The sequence below is a fragment of the Zonotrichia leucophrys genome, chromosome 1A (genome assembly GCF_028769735.1).
Source record: "Zonotrichia leucophrys gambelii isolate GWCS_2022_RI chromosome 1A, RI_Zleu_2.0, whole genome shotgun sequence".
NCBI lineage: Eukaryota > Metazoa > Chordata > Aves > Passeriformes > Passerellidae > Zonotrichia > Zonotrichia leucophrys.
Window position 1 is genome coordinate 52,313,503 of NC_088170.1, and position 23,779 is coordinate 52,337,281.

Consider the following 23,779-nt stretch of genomic DNA (forward strand, 5'->3'; position numbering starts at 1 on the left):
ATGTCATAAAGATTATAATGCAGAGTTTGAAAGAGGAGAGAGCTCATATCCCTGCTGTTTCTAAAATGAAAGATAAGGAAAAAACCAAACATTCAAGGAAGAATTATTTTATAGATGAGTGTTTCATTGCAGTGGCTAGGAGAGAATGGCTTCTCTCTAGCAGTAAGAAATAACTGGATAAAAGTGTATTGCCTTCCAAGACAAGAATTAGAGGCTGTAGGTTGTATTCTGATAGTGTAAGTGTGGCATTGGAGTTGTGTTTTGTATTACTGAAGTAAGAAGTGCACCACATCCCAGTACCTGGATGACACTACACTTCAAGTTATTGCATGGGGAGCGCTAAGCCCATGAGAACAAAAATTCATGAACAAGCAGGATGCAGAGCAGGGATACTCAAACTGGTTGGCAAGGAATGTTTAGGAGGAAAACGTATTTAAAACTTTCATTTATAGGGGTTTTCCAGTCCCATTTGTGGATGCATAGAGGTCAGTACCCATGTTAAACTGAGGGGAGCTCATATACCCACTCTGAAAATGGGTTACACATTTTCTGTTCATTGCTGGAAAAAATGCACAAGGTGTTCCTGCACCAGGAGCCAGATCACCCACACAATCAGTGCCCTGAAGTCAGGTTTCCTTCAGCCTGTTCCTGTAAATGTAGAAGTGTTTCTTTTACAGCTCTGAATCAAAGAGCTCCACTTCAGGCTAAGGCATCAGGTAGCAAAGCATCAGAGGGGGGTGCAGATGCTTTTAACAGCCCTAATTGAAATTTCCCAATTCCAAAAAAAATGTTCCCACTACAGAGCTACAGTGCAAACACCACAGCATCACCCACGTGCTCCTGTGCTCTGCTCCCACAGCCAAGGGCGTGTGTTTCTTTTTGAGTGTAGGTGGCCCTGGCATCTAAGTGCAGAGATCTCCACTGCTGTGTTCAAGTGCTTGAAATCTGGATTGTGTTTCTACTGGAGATAAGTATAATAATGTTTAGTCTGTGCTCCCCAGACAGGCTTGAGCTTGAGAAAAAGAGCAAAGCTGCGGAGTGCTGACAAGGTCAAAGTAAGTCATATTCTGTGAAATCCAGATTTTTGGGGAATTTGGAGGGTAACAAAAGACAAAACTAATGGTATCCATAGTCAGAAGCTACAAGAATGGCACTTTGGTAGTCACAAATGTGTCTTAGGAATACTAATTTTTTGTTATTAGAGGGCTCAGAATGGCTTTTTTTCAACATGTAACTGTTAACATTAAATTGGCCGATTTCTTTCTAAGGGAAATTAATTAAATTAACTCTGAAAGAAAAAGTTATATTTTAAGTGATGCTATATATTTAAATCCATTTATAGAGAGTATAGCTTCAGCCGATCAAGAGGTGTTGAAACATTCCTGTAAATGGTGACAGAGTCCAGAAGTCTTTAAGACTGACTAAAGAAATAGTTCAAGGATTATTTTAATTTCCTGTTTGTCTATTTAAATGCAGTATTTAAAAAACAGGACTGAAAAGCATATTTGTGCATTTTGGAAGAGTCATATTCCCAAGATTTCATCAAGATAAAAATTTTTTAAACTTAGTGTTTAAAAAAAGCACTTACTGAGGATGATGTGGCTATAAGCAACCCCTGAACACCAAATGCAGTTGACAGGGATGCTATAAGTAAAAAAATCTTGTACCTGCATCCTGTCTTTAACTGTAACTCTAAGAGGAAAATGTGGAGGTTATGTGGGTCACCACTCTGCCAGAATATTTAGTGTAAACAGGATGAAACAACTGGGAGCTCACGGAATCTCAGTATGAACAAACTTTTAAGAAATGCTGACTTCCTACTACAACTTCTAGCATCAGCATTAATTGAACCCGGTGTACTTATCTTCCTTTGCCCTTCCCACTAAAATTAGATTGCATACATTTTTGCACAAGTTAATGGCGCAGTTATTTACTGCTTACCTTTACTAGGCAGAAAAAAAGCCAGTAGAAAACCAGCGGGCTCATTTCATGTCTAAAACACAATTCTTAGAATAATGGTGAGACTGTGGATACTTTCAAGTTTCTCATGGATGAGAAAGTGAGATGTTTAGCTCAGAGAGGCTTCTGATTCCTTTTCTGTGCTGATATGTATAGCTCTCTCAACATGTGCAATCCGTGATTCTGTCAGTTCCTGAGGGCAGAGAAAGGAGGTCAAAAAGGTCTGCAGAGCCTTTCCCAGAAAAGCATGTTTTGGTGCTAACCAAGATTAATACCCAGTATTGCCTGTTGCAAGTCTGTTTGTTCCTAAAAATGTAAATATCTTATCCTTGAGGTTCTTGCACTAACTCATTATTTGAACATGTCTTGACTTTGATGTGGAAAAGCAATTTCTGCCATGCATAAAGTGTTATTGAGAAAAATACATTTTACTGCTCATATTGTATAAAAATTCTTCAATTCAACCCTATTTCACTACCTCAGCCCTGTTATTTCTAATGTTTCTTTAACCTAGAAAATCCAGGCCTTGAAGAGAATGATGCAGTAGGCAACACTTTTAATCAGTAGAGGAAATATGAAACAGCAGGGAATTAATTTCCAGCTGTGCAAACAAGGAAAAAAAAAAGGAAAAATGAAAGCTGGTAGTTTTAAAAACTTCTTTCTCCTTAGATTGGTCTTACACATGGGGCTCTTAAGGTGCCACAGTTTCATACTTACCAATAATTGTTTCCTAATTCTGCTCCATTTCTGCAGTACTATAAAATGTTGATCTCCATGCAGACAGTCAATTTTCAAGATCCCATGTGGACAACAGAAGCCAGTGTGCTGTTAGTAATCTGCTAAAAGGATAGTTTTCCTCTTGTATCAATGTTTAATTGTGTGGAATCTCAAATCTTAATGGTGCCTGCATGGCTTAAATACCATTAGCATCGAGGTGTGCCAGTGGAGGTGGGAGGGCCATTCCTTTGAACAGGAAGCCAGCTTCTCTTAATTAGTCCAGATCATTGCTGAGTGGGGGAAAAAGAACTCTACCAAAATCATTTCAGGAGTAGAACTGGACACTTTCTTGTAGTAGCTGTTCATTTATGCTGGGGTGTTATTAAATGGCATGGAAATGGAATGTGTATTTGGGGAAGGCTTGTGCTGAGGGTGTTTCAAAAGGGACAAGGGACATGGCATTTGCTAGTCAGTCATGAGCAAGCTGGGTTTGCCAATGTATTGACCTTGGGCTGTGTCTGTCTGTGTTCTGGATCCCACTTGGGCCCTTGGGTCTTATCACAAGATAAAAATAGTGGTTTTCTGAAGGTGCCTAGCCCAGGGACAGAGCGAAGGCCAGCACCCTTCAGCACAGAGCTGAACCCAGGGCTGCAACAGTTTCCAGCTTTTCTTTTCCTTTTTTTCCCACAGCATGGGGTACAAAAAGGAAAAATCTTAGGTATTTGTGCTCAGTGTACAAGGAAGAAGGTCATTAGAGGGGGCTTGCCCTTGGAGGCAATGAAAGCATAGGGTCAGTGAGTGGTTTTTTGGATAGCCAGGGGTGGGAAAGACAGGTGGAGCATCTGTGCTCTGGGTCAGGGAGGTTATTGGAAACAAGGAAACAGCATTCAAAATGCAGCTTACCTGGAGTTCTGTGTCCAGCTCTGAGGTTTACAGTACAGACATGGAGCCATTAGAACAGGTCCAGAGGAGGGCCACAGAAATGGTCAGAGGACTGGAAAGACAGGCTGATGAAGTGGGGACTGTTCAGCCTGAAGGAGAGAAGGCTCCAGGGCCATTTTATCAAGAAGGGTCATAAGAAAGACAGAAAAACATTTTATCATGGCCTGTAGTGACAGGACAAGGGGAAACAGTTTTAAAGTGAAAGAAGGTAGATTTAGATTGGGCATACGAAAAAGAGATCTTTTCCTTGGTGAGTGGTGAGGCTGAAACAGATTGCCCAGAGGAGCTGTGGATCCTCCATCCCTGGAAGAGTTCTAGACCATGTTGAATGTGGCTTTGAGCAGCATGGTCCATTGGATCATGTCTCTACCCAGGGCAGGAGGAATGGACTAGGTGGTCTTTGAAGCTCCCTTCCAACCCAGACCAATCAGTGATTTCATAAAGCTGGCATCCTGTCCAAAATAAAAAGCATTAGAAGAGATTTTTAGCACTGCCAGGTTTAGTATAAAAGTTTCAATGCAATTAGGCAAGCTTAAAAAGGCTTTTGAAGAATGACTTACCAGAGTAGCTAAACTAATACTCAGACCCTTTCAGACATGCCAGGAACAAAAAGCTCAGTGTAGGGCCAACTGGTGGCTGGGATTTGAAAGGGTGCTCAGATAGGATGGGGGCCTTACAAACATTTCATTCATTCTTGCTGCATCCTGTTCCCTCTGGAAGAGGTCAGGGGTTTTTTGCAGTGAAGTCCTTTGGGTGGCTGGGACAGGGAAGCACTGGCACAGGCCTGCTTGAAAACCTCAGTGGGAAATGACCATGTGATAGATCTCGTGCCTATACAGAAAAAAGGTTAGTTAACATACACAGAAATAAATGTATCCAGCATTGCACAGAAGACCTAAGACCCTTACTTCCCTCTCCTGTTCACTGGGCTCTGTTATCAAGGCTTCACTATGCAGGAATATCATTTTACAAGTAATGGTCAAGTCCCAATTAAGAAGTGACTTATTTCTATGTTATCATGCTGTTATTCACTGTCCTCTTTCTTCTTACTCTGTTTTCCATTAAAAAAATAGAATAACTTAGAGATAGTGAAAAACATCTGAAATCCTTCCATAAGAAATGGTATTTGACAATTCCCCAGTATGAAAAAGAAGTTGTGAAAGTAGCACAGTCCTGATTCCTTATTTACCTATTTGTTGTTCAAATAAACTGGACCCAGCTAAGATACAGACAATTAGGGATAGAAGGGAGCAGGTTAGAAAGCTGTTTATTTCCAGGCATCTTTTTGAAAGAAGCAGCCTTGCATGAGACCTCACAAATGTCACCTGCTGTGGTATGAAGCGAGCTCCATACATTTGGTTCTTTCATAGCTGGATGTAGTACAGTCCAAAACTCTTCTTGAAAGCTTCCAGTCATTAAATTTGCTAAATGACACAAAGCTTTTTTCAACAAATGGTACTCCTGCTTCAGTTAGCTGGCCAGCATCCAACCCTAATAATTGCCTTCTGCCTATCTAAATTGCTCTGTTTATTTAATTGGACAAGGTCATATGTCAAAAGATGTGTTGGATAGGGTTGGTGATGCTAGGACAATAGGTATTATGTCACCCAATTCATTCAGCATGGATCATAGGGATTTTGTGCAAATCACTCTGAAGCTTGCAAAGGACTTCATAAATCAAATAGCAGTTCCAGTTAGTTGAAATAAGGCATTATTAATAAAAGGGCTGATCCCTGTCAGGCTACCTAGATCCCTGTGGGAATTTTATATTAATATTGATATAGGACTCGACAATGTATAAGAGAGTCCTGACTTGTACTGGAAATGAAGTCTCTCCACATGCATCTACAATAGGTTTGTGGCCATCCCATAGGGATGCAGTGATGGAGGGGTAAAGGACCATTGATTCATCTATACAAAGGTGATTTGCTCTTTCAAGAGTATTTTTCTTCTCACACTTCTGCTTAGAGGCTAATACAAACCTTAATAAAATGTTACATTTGTGTCACTGTAAAATACCTGGTGCATTTCCTCAAGCTCTGTGAGTTGTGCTTGCTTTGCAAAGGGACCAGGGCTGCAGATGTTGGAGTGAGACCTCTGTGTTTCTGGTGCCTGGCACAGTGAAATCAGCTGTGCAGCACAAAGCATGGCAGACTGCTTTGTCAGTTGTCCTAGACGGGAAGGAAATGAGAAAGACATTACAAAGACAAAGACATTACATTTTGACAAAGTTCAGGAACTTTGTCAAAAAAGCAAACACCAGTCTTGCTGAGCAGCTATTTCTAAGGGAGCTAAACAAACATCTGTTTGTTTAACCACCCAATGGAGACTGATCTGTTTTTTCCAGGTGTATTCAGATGGAGCAGTGGTCTCTGAAATCAGTGCTGTAGCTGGCTTGCTGAGGTTTTTATTCTTGGGTGTATGGAGGTAGGGACCTGTCCCCCTCCCCTAGCTCTTCCTTTGGCAGTGAGCATGCTGTACACAGTAGTGAGGATGAGCACAGTGACCTTCCTTTGCTCTTTGAATTACAGCCTCCTCAGTTTGAATACTTCCAGTCCTTTATTATTAAACCACTGCCTCTCTTGCTGAAGGCACTGTACAGTGCAAGTAGGGACAGTTTAAATTTTTTGCCAGAAAGTGAGAGGGACTTCATAAATGTCTGGAGTATTTGAATCCCACCAGTGTTACTATCTTTAGCATCAGGGGTCAATTATTTCAAAGTAACAGATGCACCTAACACAGGCAATTCTTATCCCCATTCAAATCTGTAGACAATTTCCCTGTAGCTCTGTCTTCTGGGTGGTTGTATTGGGCTGTGGGATGTCCCAGAGGTTGGGACAGTTTCTCTAGAGAGCAAAAAAGTAAATTGCTTACACTTACCATGTTCTCATTTCATGCTTTTCTGCAAATCTTTGTGCACTTTTAATGCTTTTACTTTTCAAAGGCTTGTCTGAATTCCCAAGTTGGTTTAATGTTACTGAATGGTTATATCAATTTAGCTGAATACTCGCTTGATTTCAGCTTAACTGTGTCTAAATAAATATTTATATTCAGTCTAAACAAATCTAAATGTTAAGTATTGGCTTTAAAGTATTCAAGTGCCTTATTTCAAAATCTTGTTTAAAGAACAGATGAGTCAAATAAGTATAGGTAAAGTTGAAACTTCAGCAAGCATGCTCATCTAATTACACTTTTACAGACTGCTACATATCACACCACAGGAAAAGCAGTGCAAATTTATAAACATTGAGGCAAAAAATGCTAGGGATTTTTTTTTTTCTAGAGGTGGTAGATCAGTGCTTTCATAAAATCAGTGGGTGAAACTATATAAGAATTTCTTGTCATTTTGTTGACAGAGGGTGCTTTCAAACATCAAGTTAGCAGGAAGGGTAGGATGGCTGGCCATATGCTGAGCAGTGTAGTCTAATTTTCCCTACTGCACAGCCACGGTGCTTTCTAAAAGCATGGAAGTAGTGCTCTTGCATGCCCTTTATGATGGCCTTGTATGGTCAGAGCTGGGGCCAAGAGGCTGCTGTTGTAAACCCTTGTGGTGATGGAGACCAGAATGAGAGGCACAGTCCTGGCTCCATCTTCCTCCCTGTAAGGTAGAACTGGAGGTCGTGCTGAACTTCAGACCTTCTCCTCGTTGCTGTAAGCAGGGACCAGCCAAAGGGGAGTGGTTGATTTTCACAGTGTGCTGGAGCTCTCTGGGTGCTTGTTTAGGTTTTCTGGATCTTGAAATGAGATGAGTTCTCATTTTATGTAACATTTTGCACCCGTGTGTGTCACATCCTTTGCAAAGGAATGAAATCACTGTACTCCAGTACTCTGCCTGGAGACTGTAGCTCAGCCTCATGGTGCAGTAGCCTCCTTGCTCTAGCTCTTGGTGAGTTGCTGTTCCTTGACTTCTCAGAGCAAGCGAACAATTATTTCAGAGATACTCAAAGAATTATCCTCATAGTCTCAGATATCCTTATATTTCAGTACTTTATAACTAATTTCTTAAGCTCTTTGCCAGTTACAGTTCATGCCTGCCCATCAAACAAATGGAGAATAGTAGGGGTTGAGTTTCGTGCTGGCTTTTCTTTATGTCACCATTCTAGTACTGCAGAAAGCTAGTGAGAAATCTGTATTCAGATTCTCATGTGCAACTTCTCCTGTTTCCTGTGGCATATGTTGCATAATTATTTGATGGTAGATTGTATTAAAAAATCATCTGCAAAGCACACAGTAGCATGTACAAGTCATTTGTGCCTTGGAATGAAGCTTCCTTGGGTGTGACTCCACAGACTCTGCAAAATGTGCAGTGAAAACTGTTGAAAAGTTCTGTCCTCTCAGACTGGTTTCCTGCTTTGTTTTGGAAGGGCAAAGTATGCAACAGGGAAGTTTCCAGTGCTTCAAAGCTTTTCTGTGCCCAGCATGTTCTAGCCTCACAGAAGCTCACAGAACTTCATCTTCAGGGAGCCTCCACGGTTTCCCTACAGCCATGAACTCGATGGCAGGCATGTTTAAAGCTTGGAGATACAATGCTCCAATGGCAGTCAGAAATGCACAGAGTATCAGCTTCCCAGTGTCTTTAGAAATTCCCATTGAGAAGCCTGGGCTGAGGAGAATTAATCTTGTGCTCGCACTCTGTGGTGGCTCCACATCCCTGGAGCAGCCGGGCAGGACACGCAGCACAAAATAGGCAAATGCCCCTCTGCAGGGATGGGACTGACAATGCTTCACATGGTACATTTCCATTAATTGGATGCTATTACTACCTGATACATAGGTCATTGCTCCTAATTAATTAAGGGCCAGGAAGGTACTTAGCACTTTACAAGACACAAATGAAGACAGATATCCACTTGGGAAATTAAAATATACCAGTTTGAGCATTTTATATAAGACCAGATCAACTATAAAAATCTGATATCTAGACAGACCCTAATAAACCTGGTGAAAGCCAGGTAAATTAGATCAGCTTAAAGCTAACAAAATGTGATAGAAATGTTCTAAGTTGTCTGCAAAAATGCTTTCAGGCAGAAGGATTAGCAGGAAGTATATTTTTACAAGGATTAGGGAGAATATTTTACAGGATAAACTAGCCCATAAAATTGTTCCTTTTTACTTGAGTCTGTAGATGGGCTTCTCTTGTAAAATTTGCAGCTTGAACAAAAACTTGCAGTTTTCAGCTACTGCAATAATAGTTTGTTCTTTTCTGACACACCATGCATAATTTGGAAGTGCTTCTGGAACAAATGAGCTATGCATTCTGGTTCCTTGGAAATAAGACTAGCCAAATAATTGTTTTAGAACATATATATGAAATACTGGAATTCTGACTGCCTTTCAGTTTTTTGTGCAGGAATGCAGGTTATGTTTTCAATGACATCATGCTCTCAGGCATATTTCCTGTTATCCTTACACGTCAGCACAATAAACTTGGTCTTAATATACCCCTATAAATTTTCATCTTATTTGCTTTTAAACAGTTGAAAGTGCTTATATATGGTGATTGTGTTGGAAGACTTTCCTCGATATATATTCTCCAATAGAAAGTGTAGGCTGTGTTTGAATTTAGAGTTTATCTACTGTACAAAATTTCTAAATACATGGAGCAGCTACTATAAATTCAAATTTGAAATATGTATACCAAAGTACCTAATGTACAAAGCAATCATAAAATATACTTGGCTTAGACCTTTTAACCACATCACTGGGTGCTGTAAAAGAAACATTTAGTGTAAGAGCTCAGAAGATGCATGATGAAAGCTGCCCAACAGAATTCTTTGGTGGTTGCCTGATAATTAGTCTTGTGGGATGAAACTGGTCATGCAAGGAGGAGGATTTACACTGCTCTCTATTTCCCTCATATAGTGTAGCTGGCCCTTATTGGCTCTGCTAACTCATGTATCCAAATTCACTTAGCAGTGAGAAGAAAAATACTCCCACCAGCTGCTGAGCAGCCTTGCAGTGACCTCTCCATCCTAGTACAAACACATGGAAGAAACTCATCTTCCTTCAATGAGAATTCCACTGAGCTCTGCAGCAGCAGTTTTGGTGGAGACCTCTTGTCCACTTGTTAGCATTGGCTGTTTCACAAGGCATACTTTTGCATTCATTCAAACACAACAGATTCTGGAAGTGGGATCACCATAGGCAGGACTTTGGGTGAAGCGGATGCTGTGCCCAACTTGTCCTGCAGCTCCTCTGCTAAGTAGCAAGAGTTTGCATGGCTTTACTCATGGATTTCCATCTTTTATAGTGGTTTTTTTCACAGGGATGCCTTGGCAGCATCTATTTAAGCAATAGGTTAAGGATACACTGTGCTGCCAGAAGTTTGGAAATTGCTGCTCCTTTGTTTGAGCATGGTTAGCCCAGCTCCTCAGTCAAAGGCCAAGGGTTTAGAGTTAGCAGTTCTTAGGAAGAGTTCTTAGGAAGAGTCAGCTCTGAGTGTTAGAAAACTGAAACCAGATGCTCTATGCATAGCAGAAACAAGAGGGTTTTTTCCTTTCCTTTGTCTTTTTAAAGATACATTTCTGAATCTTGCAGTTGTTTTAGGTTAAAGTACTATTTGCGAATGGTTTGATCATGCAAAGAGCAAGTAGATAAATAAATCCTTCAACCAGTGGGTTGTTAATAGTAGGAGTGGAAGGGCCAGTCTGCTTGTCTGTTACTATTTACTTCCATGTATCTCAAATTGCATCCTCTGATTGCATCCTCTCAAATTGCATCCTCTTTAGAAACATGACTTTGGGTTCTCGAAAGGCATTGAGGAAACAAGAGAAGATTGTAAATCTGGAACCAGTAATTATACAGACAAATTGTGAGACTTAGATCTATGATATTTTGGGGGTGGAAAGGATCATACATGTATGTGCACTTACTGGGCAGCAGCATTTCCAAGCAAAAATTGCACTCTGTAGGAGTGGAGAGGCCTGCTCAGTGCTTAATGGGGACTCAGAGGAAAAATGGAGTGGCTTTTTACCAGGACCTCTAGTGACAGGATAAGGACCATGGTTTTAAACTGAAAGAGGATAGATTTAGATTAGACATAAGAATTAAATTCTTCATGATGAGGCTGGTGGGAAGTAGGAATAGGTTACCCGGAGAGGTTGTGGATGTCCCATCCATGGAAGTATTCAAGGCCAGATTGGAAGGGGTTTTGAGCAGCCTGGTCCATTGCAAGGTGTCCCTGCTCAGAGCAGGGAAGTTGGACTAGATGATCTTTGAAAGGGTCTTCCATCTCAAACCATTCTATGATTCTCAGGAAGTTTGTACATCACCTACATCCTCCTAGAGCCCTCAAGGCAGGCCATGACAGGTCCTGGCCCAGCTGGCAAGTTCACATGGAGTGGGCTCAGAGCCCACCTGTGACAATTGACTGCTTTTATTTGTGTCTGTCACACGTGTGTGAGAGCTGTTCTGTGGAGATTGCAGTCTTGTGTTCAGCATGACTAATGACTTGTAATTTTAAAGGAAGGACCTCTGTTTTGGAGGGGTTAGGCAGAGACTGGTGTGAAATAGGCAGCAATACACTTTAATCATGCACTGTATCATGCCCCTATTTTGAAATAAGTGTTCCTGTGTTGGACACCTCTGAAACAGGGAAAACACATTTTATGACTGTGTTATGGAGCCATAAAACGGGACTTTACAACTCTTTCACTGACAGGCCCTTAAGTAGATAGACACAGGTGGGTGCTGCTGTCACCTTCATGCAAATTACTGGTTAACTAGCTATATAAGTTTGGAGGGAAATACAATGGGAGTACATAGAAGTGCACAGTGTGTCTGTCCAGACATGAGCTGGGGCCACTCCATTCATTCATTCATTAATTCAGATGAGCCTTGTGTGTTTATTAAAACAAAAACAAAATAACAACAGCAACAAAACACGAGGAAAAGCTAAACACAAGTGAAAATGCTGCAATTATCTTTTTTTCACTTGTGGCAGCCAAAAACCACAATAGGTAAATGAGTAAGTACAATCAAATGTGACTTGGAACATGCAGCCTGCTCCATATTTGTCCTTAACCCTTTATACTGTGTATAGTGTTTATTTTAGCGTGTTCAATTTCCTGCAGGCACCTTTCTTGTGGATTCTATTCTACTCATATCCCCTTAAAAGCCTTACCAAATATTTACCATGTGCCCTTTCGTGCTATGCCTCTGTTTCTCCAAGCTGTTTGTGCCCTGCTGTCGTGTGTGTCCCCATCTTGTCCCAGCTCCATTCTCAGCTGCGGGAGTTTCTGCCTGTGAGCACAAGCAGCCCCCCACAGTTTGTTGTTTCTGCTGGGTGGCTCCATCTGCATCAGCTCATCTTCATGGCTCCCTGAGGCAGGAGTCCGGTTCATCAGCACCATCTCTTCTGCACATTCATTCCTCCCTCTCCCCAAGCTGGAGTGAGCTCTGAGTATGGAGGGTATCAGCAGGTGCCACCAAGTTCAGCATGTCTCACTGCGTTTTTCTTGCTTCTGAGAGAGCAGTAGGAAACAAAAGAGAAGGAAAAAGCAGTCAAGAAACAAAAGAGGTGTTTCCAGGTGAGGTTTGAAAAGAGGTAGGAAGTCAATAAGGCAGTGAGTATGTCTGAGATCCCCATTGAGATCTGAAAATCACTTGAGGTTCCTGTTCCTTTATTTCCCCCCCCCTTTTTTTTTCTACCTCCTACTTTGTAATCTGAGACTTTACACATGAGTATTCAGGCTGTTGTAGCAGCAACTGTAAGAGAGGAAAACTTGGAGGCTGTGCCTAAGAAAAAAAGAAAATAAGGTGGTGGGAGGAGGAGCTGTAAGAAGATGAGAAAAGATGTGTAACGCAAGAAAAATAAAAGGGCTTTTTAAAAGCTGTCATGAACATTAATTTGAAGGATAGAGAGAAAAAAACTCACTTTAATCTCAGAGTGATCAAAATCAGCAACACCAACGTGAGGATACAAATGGTCCAAATGAAAGTTTAAAAGATTTCAAGCAAGACAAGCCAGATAAACACCTGTGATTTATCTCCAGTAGCAGAAGCCAGGAAAATTCTCTATTCCTTCTCTATGTGTTTCTTAGCTCCTGACAATCAATAAACTTTCCATTTCAAGAGTTTTCCCCATCTACCCCTCTCTCTTTGTGGCTTGCATTATCAGCTGCCTGAGTACAATGTATATTGTAGTACTCCATTGACTGTGGTCAATAGCTTCCCATTTTCATAGAGCTTTTGTCCCATGTCTCAGTAGCCCTGGATGAATCACTGGCACAGATAAATACATGAAAATTAAGAATGCAGGGATCTGTTAAACCCAAATACAAAATAAAGAGAAACAGAAGAGTAGGAAGACAGCATGGTGATGAGACAGGGAATCACCCAGCAGACATACTACCAAGTGAGAGGTAGAATTGGAAGGAAAGGATTTTTTTGCGTTACTCACCATATTTGCATCTCATTAATTTATAGGTTAAAATTTATTTACCCCACTGATTTATAGGATCAATTTCATATGCCATTATCTTTGCAGTTTATACATGATGCTTCTATTAAGCCCTATGACACTGTAATATAACAGGAAGACAAAAATGTTGGCTCTGCCTCATGCCAAAATTCTGCATAGCTTTAAATGTCTGTGTGCTGTTCTGTACAGTTGTATCTTAGTGAGGAAATCCTGGCTCTTAGCAGCTCCCCTCTGGCTGTGCTCATGTCAGCAAGGGGTACACGCAGGTTCAGGCTGCTCACACAGGGGCTGGGGCTGTTCAAAGGCTGCAGCTGCCCTGGACATCACAGTGTGGTTTGGGGCTTCTGCTTTGGGGGCACAGCGAGACCGAGTGCCTGCCTGTGAGCTCCCTGTTGAATTCATACATGCTGGAAGTGTCCTTTTGACTTGAGTATTTCTTTGTGCATGTGATAAATGGTTAATTACAAGGTTAATTACACAGAAGAGCTGGTTCTGGCAAGGAAGGAGCCAGAATACTTTGTGTTTGTTTCCACATGGTCGTGCTCAGATTCCCCCACGCTGGAAGAAAATCCGCCTCCTTTCTGGCTTCTTCCAGGGGAAGTCCAAAACCAGTCCTTGAAGATGACCTTATAGCACTGAAAACAAGCAGTTCCTTGTTCTAGCATAGAGCTGGTGACACAGAGTCTCCTTTTACTATCAGTACAAATGCATTTTTTTTCCTTGTGCTGTAATACCCTTATTGGTGCAAGGAAAGCCTGCAAATCAGCACTATCCTAACTCCCTGGGCTTTCCCTCCCATGCTCCAGACTCTCATTTTCTGCACGTTCACCAGCTAAGAGAAAAGAATATTTTTTTCCTGGGTTGCAGAAAGGATAAAATAACCTGGGGCTTACATGGAGCTGGTGAGTGTGCATGAGGTATCCCTGATTTCTGCTGGGCATCTATGGCTGCCTTGTATGGTGGTTGCTGCAGGAACTCATCCCCCCTTGAACTCAGGCGGCTGCAGGTGTCCTGCAGCCAAATCAGGTTTGGCCATTTGCAGGATCAGGTAGGGCAAAGTGTAAGTGGCTTTGGGAGTGCCTGGAGTGCCTGTGGCCCTGTGCTGACTGCAGGCTGATTCAGCTGGCTGTTAGTCCATAGGGTGTCATTGGGATTAGTGCTCAATGAGATTGTAGGTAAAAATACAATTGTAAGTTTTGTTCATTAGGAGATCTCATGGCTTCAACAAAATCACAAAGCAGGTCAAAGAGGAGATTCAGTGGGTTCAGATTCCTGGCAAGTCAGCTGCTTGCTATGAAACACGTCACTCAGCTGCTTTTCTTACTGATCAACTGCATCTTTGTAACACTTGCTCAAGTGAGGCCTCGTTGAAATGAGAGCTTCATTGCTACTGAGAGAATGGTGAAAAGATGGAGGGATGAATGCAGAGGCCCAAACTGAATGGGAGGTGTGGTCCAGGAAGGCATGAAAGCAGGTCTGCTTCTGCAGCATGTGTGTGTCTGCTTCTTCGCTGTGTGTGCTCCTGCCTGCATTAGTGGGGCTGGAATGTGAATGTGCAACCTCTGAACTGGGATGGTAATATGAACACTTGTCTTCATAATAAAAAATAGGATTTGAAGAGACCTTTCTGGCATAAGATAACCTTGTCTCAGAATGGTTTATAATCTGTAATTGCTGGTAGTGAATGCTGTCAAATGAGGTCTCTCCACAGAAACTGTTTTTATTGACTTTTTTTTAAGCTGCTTGGCACCATAAAATATTGAAAGTATTTTCATTAAAAAAAAAATTTATTTTGATTTCTAAGACCAGCCAAAAAACCTGTCCTTGGACTATGGCAGAATCTATGGTGTAAAAGATTTTCAAAATCAAAACATTGCCAAGTCTCACTGAAATTAACCAGGGAATTCATTCGAGTCTCTGCTTCCAAGAGTGCATATAAATCTGCCAAGTGCTACTCTTCTCTTTTGTTTACCTGCTGATGTTGCAGAAACAGGACATTATTGGAAGTTCTGGAGTGCAATAGCAAAAATTTTTAAGTATGCATTTTCTTAGTCCTCATTACCTGCTGTTAATGCTCTTTTGAGTGACTCCTAGTTGAAAAATTAAGGCTCACATGGCTCCATCTTGCTCTGAATTTGGATATGGATCAGAATATTAAATACTTTAAAGTTCAGGTGTACATGGATGAAAGGTTTTGATTCCAACTACTAATAGTGTTATTAATTTAGCTTGAAGCTAATAGCATAATTATTAATATGAATTCTGAATTTTCCAGCTGTTTGCCTCTCTTAAACTTTTAACACAATCCTGCCAATTTTGCACAAAGTTCATGAGAGTCCCTGTCATAGGTATGCTGGGATGTTGATGGATATAGAACCTACTGTAAAAGGCAGTTGTGTTCTTCAGCTGTTAAAACAATTGCAATGCCTGGAGAAACCTTTTCTAAGGTGGGACAAGAAAACATTACTGTTTAGCCTGGTGGCATGCAGCAATAGTGTTTTACTGTACTTGCCAGGGATACTAGAGGCTGGATGAGGTACCCTGTTTAATCCCCTTCCTACCCCTTTGAAGCCTGTGAGAAACATTTGGTGATCTTTGGTAAATAATTGGTGGTTCAGGTTCCCAAAACTCATTTTTTTAAACTTGTGTGAAGGTGGATAAAGGTGTAAGCAAAATTTTAAAAAAAAGGTCCTTAAAATTCCCTTTGAATCATCTTGCTCATACAACATTTCCTCATCCTTTCAAATACATCCCTTTGCCCTTGATCTCCCAGCTCAGCCAGCTGTAGGATGCCACAGTGTCCACTTGGGTTAAAGGGTTATCTCAGGCAGAGAGTTATCTAGATCTTTTTGCTGCTGCTATCTCAGATCTTCTGAAAGATGAGAGTTTCCAGAGTGATGGAAGCATCTTCTTCCTCGTGCCCCTTTCCCAGGGGAAGCCTGCACTGCATTCCCTCCTCTCCCAGACACTGCTGGCCTCTGCTGATGATGTAGGCACAAGACATAGATTCACTCCCCTTTGGACCAAAGCACAACATATTCTTGACAGGTGAAACCATGGTTTAGGTATATTGGGTTTGCATCGCAAGGATTTGGTGATGGAACTACAAGGATGTTTTCTGTGAGCAGCTGCCAGAAGCTGCCCCCATCCATGTCCAACAGAGCCAATGCCAGCCAGCTCCAAAACAGACCTGGCCCGGTCAGGGCCAAACTGCTCAGGGATAATGGGTTTAAGTGGGAAAACCTGCTGTGCAGGAGAAGCAAGGAGAGAGCAGTAAAAAAATTGTGAGACAAACAACTCTTTAGACACCAAGGTCAGTGGAGGAAGATGGGGAGGCAGGAGGTGCTCCAGGCCCCAGAGCTGGGATTCCCCTGGTGCAGCCCATGGGGAGGCAGCTGTGCCCCTGCAGCCCAGGGAGGAGCAGGGGGAGCAGAGATCCACCTGCAGCCCTGGAGGAGCCCAGACCAAAGAACAATGTGACCCTGTGGGGAGCTCATACTGGAGCAGGCCCCTGGCAGGACCAGTGCCCTGTGGAGAGAGGAGCCCCACTGCAGCAGGTTTTGGTGGCAGGTTCTGTCACTCTGTGGGGACCTGCCCTGGAGCAGTCTGTTCCTGAAGGACTGCACCCTGTGGAAGGGATCCACTCTGGAAAAGTTCATTAAGAACTTCAGCCCATGGGTAGGAATCACTTTGGAGGAGGCCATGAAGGACTGTCTCATGTGGGACAGAACACATGCTGGAGCAGGGGAAGAGTGCATCAAGGAGGGAGTGGCAGAGATGTGATGAACTGACTGCAGCTGCCATTCCCGCCCTCTCTGCACTGCTGGCAGTAAGAAAGTAGAGAGCTTGGGAGTAAAATTGAGCCCAGGAAAAACGGAGAGTGTGGGGAAAAGGTTTGGTTTCAGTTCTCATTATCCTTCCCTGATTTTAATTGGCAACAAATTAAAATAATTTCCCTAAGTTGCAGCTGTTTTACCTGTGACAGTAATTGATGAGTGAAATCTCCCTGTCCTTATCTCAACCCCTGTTCCTTTCATCATATTTTTCTCAGCCTGTTTAGCCAAGGAATGGAGTGACAGAGTGATTTAGTGGGCACCACAGCTTATTCTTGATATAAGAAACCCAGGTTTTCAGTAACCTGAATTTGTGTTTCCATGTGTCTTCCATTTGTTTTCCCTGGGACTGCAGGAAACAGCAACAGAATGCACAGGGACTGAGGGTATAACATTCATTATTTCCTTGGAAAATCCATAATTTTCAACTAGTCATTGTAACAGAACCATGTCAATATAACTATTGCACATATTAAAAAAAAATAAATCTTATATTATTGAAAATTACTAAAAAATAAAAATTAAAATTTGTCTTGTGAAAACAAGCAAAACTTTTGTCTTTCACACCAGGAATAGAAAGAGTATTAAAGTATTTGTCCATATGTTACCAGTTTACAGGCAGTGTGGCCTGATGGGATTTTTTGTTCCATATGAAGATGGTCTGTACATCTTAGTAAATTGTGTTTTGAGAGGTGAAAGGGAAGGGAAATTGCTCCTTTTGAGCAGTACAGGCTATCACAACATCTAATGAAGTGGATATTGGTTTCTCATTCTCCACAGCATGACCTCCCACAGTTTTCTGACCCACAGGTCCTATCTGCTAACAGCAAACTGTCACAGCTACAGGCATGGGCACCATCACAGTCATCACTGTTCTCACTGGTTCTGCCAATTTTGGATGTGTGGCACAATATACCAACAGAGTTGTTCCTCTCTGTCCAAACCTTTCTTGTATGTTGCTGTGCTCTCGTGGAAAGGGTTTGAATCCTGCAGTGTTGTTTGAGGTGATTCATTCTCTGAACCAGTGAGCTCCATTGCTCATTTGTTTTAGGAAATATTAGTCAAAGTTGTAACTGAGGAAGAGTTTACTTTTACCTACAACGCTTGCAGAAGTAGAAGCTTTGAAATCCAGACTGAAAAGCTGCTCTTCCCTTGCTTCTCATACATTTTACAGTTTCTTTTTCGACTTCTTTTGAGCCCAAAACTGAAAGCTGAATTCTTTTCAATCTTTGGCACACTTAATAAAAGCTAGAAAGTTACTCAAAATGAGAGAGAAGAGAATCCTCATTCATCTTTCCCCAAATAACCATGCAGTTGGAGTGCATTCTTTGGATAGTACCTTTTTTATGTCGCAATTTTTGTGTCTTTTTTTATCAATTTTTTTTTCCAATTAAAGTGTCTTGTACATCTTTTAGAGTCCTTCTGATTAAGGGAAAGGTTCCTGGGAGAACCACAGTTTTCTGCATCTCTTGCCATTAAAGCATATCAGTACCTGCCTTGCTTGGCAGAAGTGCTTGTCTCTCGATCAGAATTTCAAGTAAAAAAATTTTGTCTGGATGAGAGGATGTAGCAGGGCTTAATTAAGTATCTGTGTGATTAGTAAGAAATACTCTGCAAAAAACCACAGAAGCTAAAATGGTGAAGATCTTCCTTCAGTGAAGATCTTCTTGTCTATTGTTTGTTGGGAAAAACACTTGTTTTAGTTCTCTGTTATTCCAGTTTCAGACAAAATTTGGTATTCTTTCACTTCAGCTGAAGCAAATGTAAGAAATTAATTAGCATAAAGCTAAAAATATATCAAAGGCTAAGGTGATGGGGAATGGCTGGAAAGTTGAAGGTTCCTGTGTTCAGGCACAGCAGATGATTTTACACTCAAGGAGAACACCTGCCAAGTCCACGTCAGTGTGGTGCTAGTGCTACTTCTTAGGGTTGTTTATAACAATGTGAAGTCAATTTGAAGCTCACTTTGTGCTGGTAGATTACAGATGCTCCTTTTTCTGCATTCCTTTTGAAGAAGTGGGTGTTGTTTAAGGTTATTGGTCTTGCATGAGTAGAAAGATACAAAGTTATGGGTAGTTGCTTTAAAATTGATGTCTGTGAGGCAGAGCTCACAGACACTGTGATTACCAACACAGTGTCACTTTCTGGCAGTTCCCCTGAATGAAGTGTTCTCCTGGGTGCCCTGTGTTTCCTGCACATAAATTCTAGAATTTCATATTTCTTGTAGGAAGCAGTAGAAGGGACAAGAGACTGAATGGAGACTTTGAGAGAGAAAAGAAAATTATGTAGGCAAATGCTCTGTTGGTTTTCTTATATCCTGAATCTGCTAAGGGTTTAAAACTAAGTGCAAATTGAGGGTGGAGGTTGTATGGCAGCTCTCAGGACCAGGGCATTAATTAGAGTAAGCCACCCAGCCTGTGTGTAAATACAGTATGTGGTTAAGCCATTGGAAACACATTTCCTGTGCAGAGCATCATGGATTCCGTGCTCCAGCCTGTGCTTCTTGCACCTTTTCTCTTGTGTGTCTGCAACTTGTTCATTTGGAACGGAAGTTTTTCACAGCAGGAGACTGCTTCTTGATACATTCCCAGAGCATCTAATTCAGTGCAGCACCTGTGTTAATAGCAGCTCTGGCATTCTTATCACACCAGCTGGTCATAGAAGGATTCTTCCAGCTGCTTCTTCCCAATTAAGTTAAAAATAGGTGAAAGTGGCCTGTGGTTGTAGTTCATCTAATTTCATTCTATTTACTTTTTTAATTTTCTTAAGCCTGTTATTTGATAAGTGAAGGAGAGTTTAATTCTGAATCTCTTCATAGTGTATTTAATTTTTGTTTACTATGTGCTTTGGAGAGAGTTTGGAAAGTGAAACTAATAATTATAGAGAATGATGAACTGAACTGTTACCTTGCATAGAGATCAGAGCTGATCTGATGGGGGTTGGCATGACACAGGAGTGGCAGGGAGTAAATAACAAAAACAAGCAAATAAACAAACAAAGATAAGGCATTATTAATGGAGAGTGCATGTAGTTCTGAATAATTTAAGTCAAAAAATTTATAAGTAAACAAGGCAGAAAATAGAGAGGAAGCATTACCCAGTTTTATACTGAGAATTAATTACTCCTCTAAGAGACTGGTTCAGACGTGCAAAATGTACTTTTTATTAAGTTCTGGTTCTGGCACAGACCAGCAAGGCTCTTCGTTCTCCTAGAGCAAAGGCAGGAGTATTGGAAATGCAGCCTTTGTGTCCTGGGTGCCACCAATGGACAAAATGGGTTTTTTCGATTCCCTGAAATACAGGAACGTGGAGGGGAACTGAGTACTGAAATTAAGGTACAATGAATTATTTTCCATTCATTTAAGGCACTTTTTGTAAGTAGAGCTATTTATGGGGGTTTCTTTGACTGAGAGCAGAGAATATAATAATCTAAAAATAATTACCTTGTGAGAAAAGCAGGAACAAATTAATCTCAATTCTGCATTTGATCCTTGTACAATAGGTAATAGAGTGATAAAACTGGTGTGAAAAAACACTGCAGTAGCATGTCAAGCTGGTTTTTTTATTCCATTGCAGGTAACTGTAAGGGATAATATTTGAAACTAGATGACAAGCATTATCACATATCATTTAGCAAGGGAGAAGTGAGATAGGATCAAAGCTGGAAAATTGAAGTCCTTGGGAACAGTAAGAAAAGAGAAGAATTCAGAGGAACTCTGGGTTCCTTAGAGCTGGTCAACTGTTGTTGTAAAGAGATCCAAAACTTCATTACATTGCAAAGCATGTGCTGAAGTCTGTGTGTCTGGAGAACAGGTTATAAGTCTTAGCCTTTTCTTGATCACTGTCATAGGAACTCAATCTATCATTAGAAGGTCCAGCTTGTGCTGCTGGTGATGTACTCTCTTGTCTCTGGCATTATTTTATAGCTAGTACTAATGGTACATGATAGGACCTTCAGCAAAACAAGCTCGAAGTTAGTGTTTTCTTTATCCTGAGTACACATAGTAGATTTTTGGGGATATAGAGTTTAGTTCACTCTGATTTTAGGGCAGTTGATCTCACCATTGCACATGCATTTTCTCCATAGAGGAGCAAAACACACTCAAATGCTGGAGAGCAGGCATTGTCTTTATGCATTGCTGCAGTGCTGTGGTGGTTTGGGAAGCTCACAGATTACTTATGCTCACAACAAAAGCCCTTCCTTCCCTGTTAGACTTTTACATCCAGGTTGTTAACATTTAGTCTTAGTTATCCAGTATAAGTGATGATTCAGCCATTCTCTTTCATATCCCACCAGACTCTATTGCTCTTGCCAAAACGGACTAAGTAATAAAGGAGGATGGTTCCTTTATTGTTATTTTTTAAAGGTTTTTTTTTTCAGTTTCTGGTTTTGGCATTTCATGTTCTTTTCTTCATCCTATGAGACTGTTGCCTGTTAGATTGCTTTATTAAATGGTTCTCTTGTCTTTTCAGTGTTTTTAATAGTTTCCTTTCTATTTAGACTACAGATATTTTCAGATTTAACTTGAAATTCCTTGTAAATTTATAGGTTCTTTCCTCATCAGATTAAAGAATCCCATTGCTGACTTTGAAAATGAAAATATGGTGGATTATATTTGATCTTCCTCCAAACAGTATTCATCTTTTCCCCCTAACATCACTGTGTCCAAGCATGCCACCTTTTATTTTCTGCTCTCAGAACTAAACACTTTGAGAAAACATTAACAAAATGTTCAGGCCTCAGGAAGTCAGATGAGACTCCTCATTTAACTCTTCAGATTAGAACTAGAACCCTTCTTACAAGTTTCAGAAGGTTTTTCTAATTCCAACAGCGAGGCGATCTGCTTGGGAACTAACAGTTCTGAAAGGGTTTTTTAAAAAAAAACGTAACAGAATCATAATCCCAAAAAATTTTTACGTGTTGTTCTTAAGACAGATTTGAAACTATTAAGTTGCAGTGCTCTAGTGAATGAAAGTGTTGGAGCTTAATGCATACCAACAGTAAAAGGCAATGTTGCATGTTAAGGGATCTACCATCTTCTGGCTTCACCATGATATGAAGGATTAGTGTAATGCCTTCTCAAAAAGCACCCAGATCCAGGTGCAGGGGAAGGTTTTTTCCTTTCTGGGGAAATCCCACAATACAAAATGTTTCCAACACTTTTATGTAAATTCCCCCCACACCTCTTAAGGGAGAGCTAACCGAAACTGGGATTCTCCAAATTATTTTTAAAACCTCAGCAGTAAATAATTGGCACAGTATGATACTGTCTGGACAAGCACTACCAGTGCTTGACATTTTGTCACTCCATGTTGTTTCAAATTGTCTGTTCTCATTGTGCTTCAGCACAATCATATAATCAATCTAATTGGTTATATGATCATCGTTTAGACATATGACCTTGTTAAATCCTTCCCCAACAGATTAAATTGCTGGGCAATTAACAGGATTTGAGGCTTTCCATAATCTTCATGCTGTCTACACGTGCACAAGTATAAGTGAATTTAAGTAATGAAAAACTTCCACATTTCTCAGTTTTGTGTAAATTATATTTTTCTATATTTTTCATGTTATTATTTTCTTTCCCTTTTTAGGTACTACATAGAAATGGCTTTATGGATCTGGCCACTGACCATCTTGAGCTGTTTTTGCATCACCTTATCCAGAAATGAGGAACTGAAATTTTTTCAGAGTGCTACAGAGCTAAATCATCTAACAGTGGATAATGACACTGGGATAATCTATTTGGGAGTGGTAAATGCGCTGTATCAGCTTACAGAAAACCTGGAAGTAATCAGATCTGTAGAAACAGGTCCAAGAAAGGACAACAAAAAATGCACACCTCCCATTGATGAAAATCAATGTAAAGAGGCTGTACTGACTGACAATTACAACAAATTGCTGTTGCTGAACAAGGTGGATAATACAACTGTGGTATGTGGAAGCCTTTTCAAGGGAATCTGTGCCATCAGAGATCTACAAAACATTAGCGATGAGAAGTACTACGTAGACAGCAGTGGAGAAAAGTCCTTTGTGGCAAGCAACGATGAGAATGTATCCACTGTGGGACTGATCACTTCTTTGAATAACGACCGGGTGCTGTTTGTTGGGAAAGGGAATGGACCAAATGACAATGGCATCATAATCAGCACTCGGCAGCTTTATGCCAGGGATGGGAAAGACATTTTTGAAATGTATACAGACTCAGCAGCTGTTAAATCAGCTTATCACTCATCAAGCACACAACAATTTGTGGCAGTTTTTGAGGATAAAAATTATGTTTATTTTATTTTTAATCAGCAAGAGAAACAACCTGTCAACAACCGCACACTGATTGCACGTCTGTGCAAGGACGATGCCCATTATTATTCCTACTTTGAAATGGACTTGGGTTGCAAAGATGATGATGATGGTGCCTATGACCACTGTCATTCTGCTTACGTCACTACCCCTGGAAAAGAGCTGGCTGAGAGCATGGCTCAGCAGGGACATCCTGCAGATACTCCTTCCGATGACAAAGTTCTTCTTGCACTCTTCAGCAAAGTAAACAAAGATGACGGCTCTCTAAAATCTGCCATGTGTGTGTTTTCCTTGCGGCAGATCAATGAAAAGATGGAAAAAAACCGGAACGATTGCTACACTAAAAAGAATACCAGCTCATTTTACAAACTTTTTTCAGCAGAAAACCCGTGTGCATTACATGGACTGGTAATATGAATACTATAAATATTAGTTTTAGAATTGGTGTTAATGTTTGTGGAAAATATACAACTACATGTTTTAGGGTGGCTTTGAGCTAAACTGTATTAAAATGACTGAAAACTCAATAGATGGATTCACTATAGAAATGAAATGTGAGGGTGTTGTGGACCAGGTTAAGTAAGAAGTGACAAAATTTTGAGTGTCT

At 40.9% G+C, this 23,779-nt stretch overlaps 1 protein-coding gene across 3 annotated transcripts in view; it reads left to right on the forward strand.

The window, feature by feature from the left end:
- The window catches only part of PLXNB2 (plexin B2), a 250,639-nt gene that overhangs the window by 148,763 nt on the left and 78,097 nt on the right, over positions 1-23,779 (forward strand). For all 3 annotated transcript variants that reach the window (XM_064702756.1, XM_064702755.1, XM_064702757.1), the window contains exon 5: positions 22,467-23,580. In XM_064702756.1, coding sequence (XP_064558826.1) covers positions 22,467-23,580 — 1,114 coding nt within the window. The remainder of the gene's footprint in view (positions 1-22,466; positions 23,581-23,779) is intronic.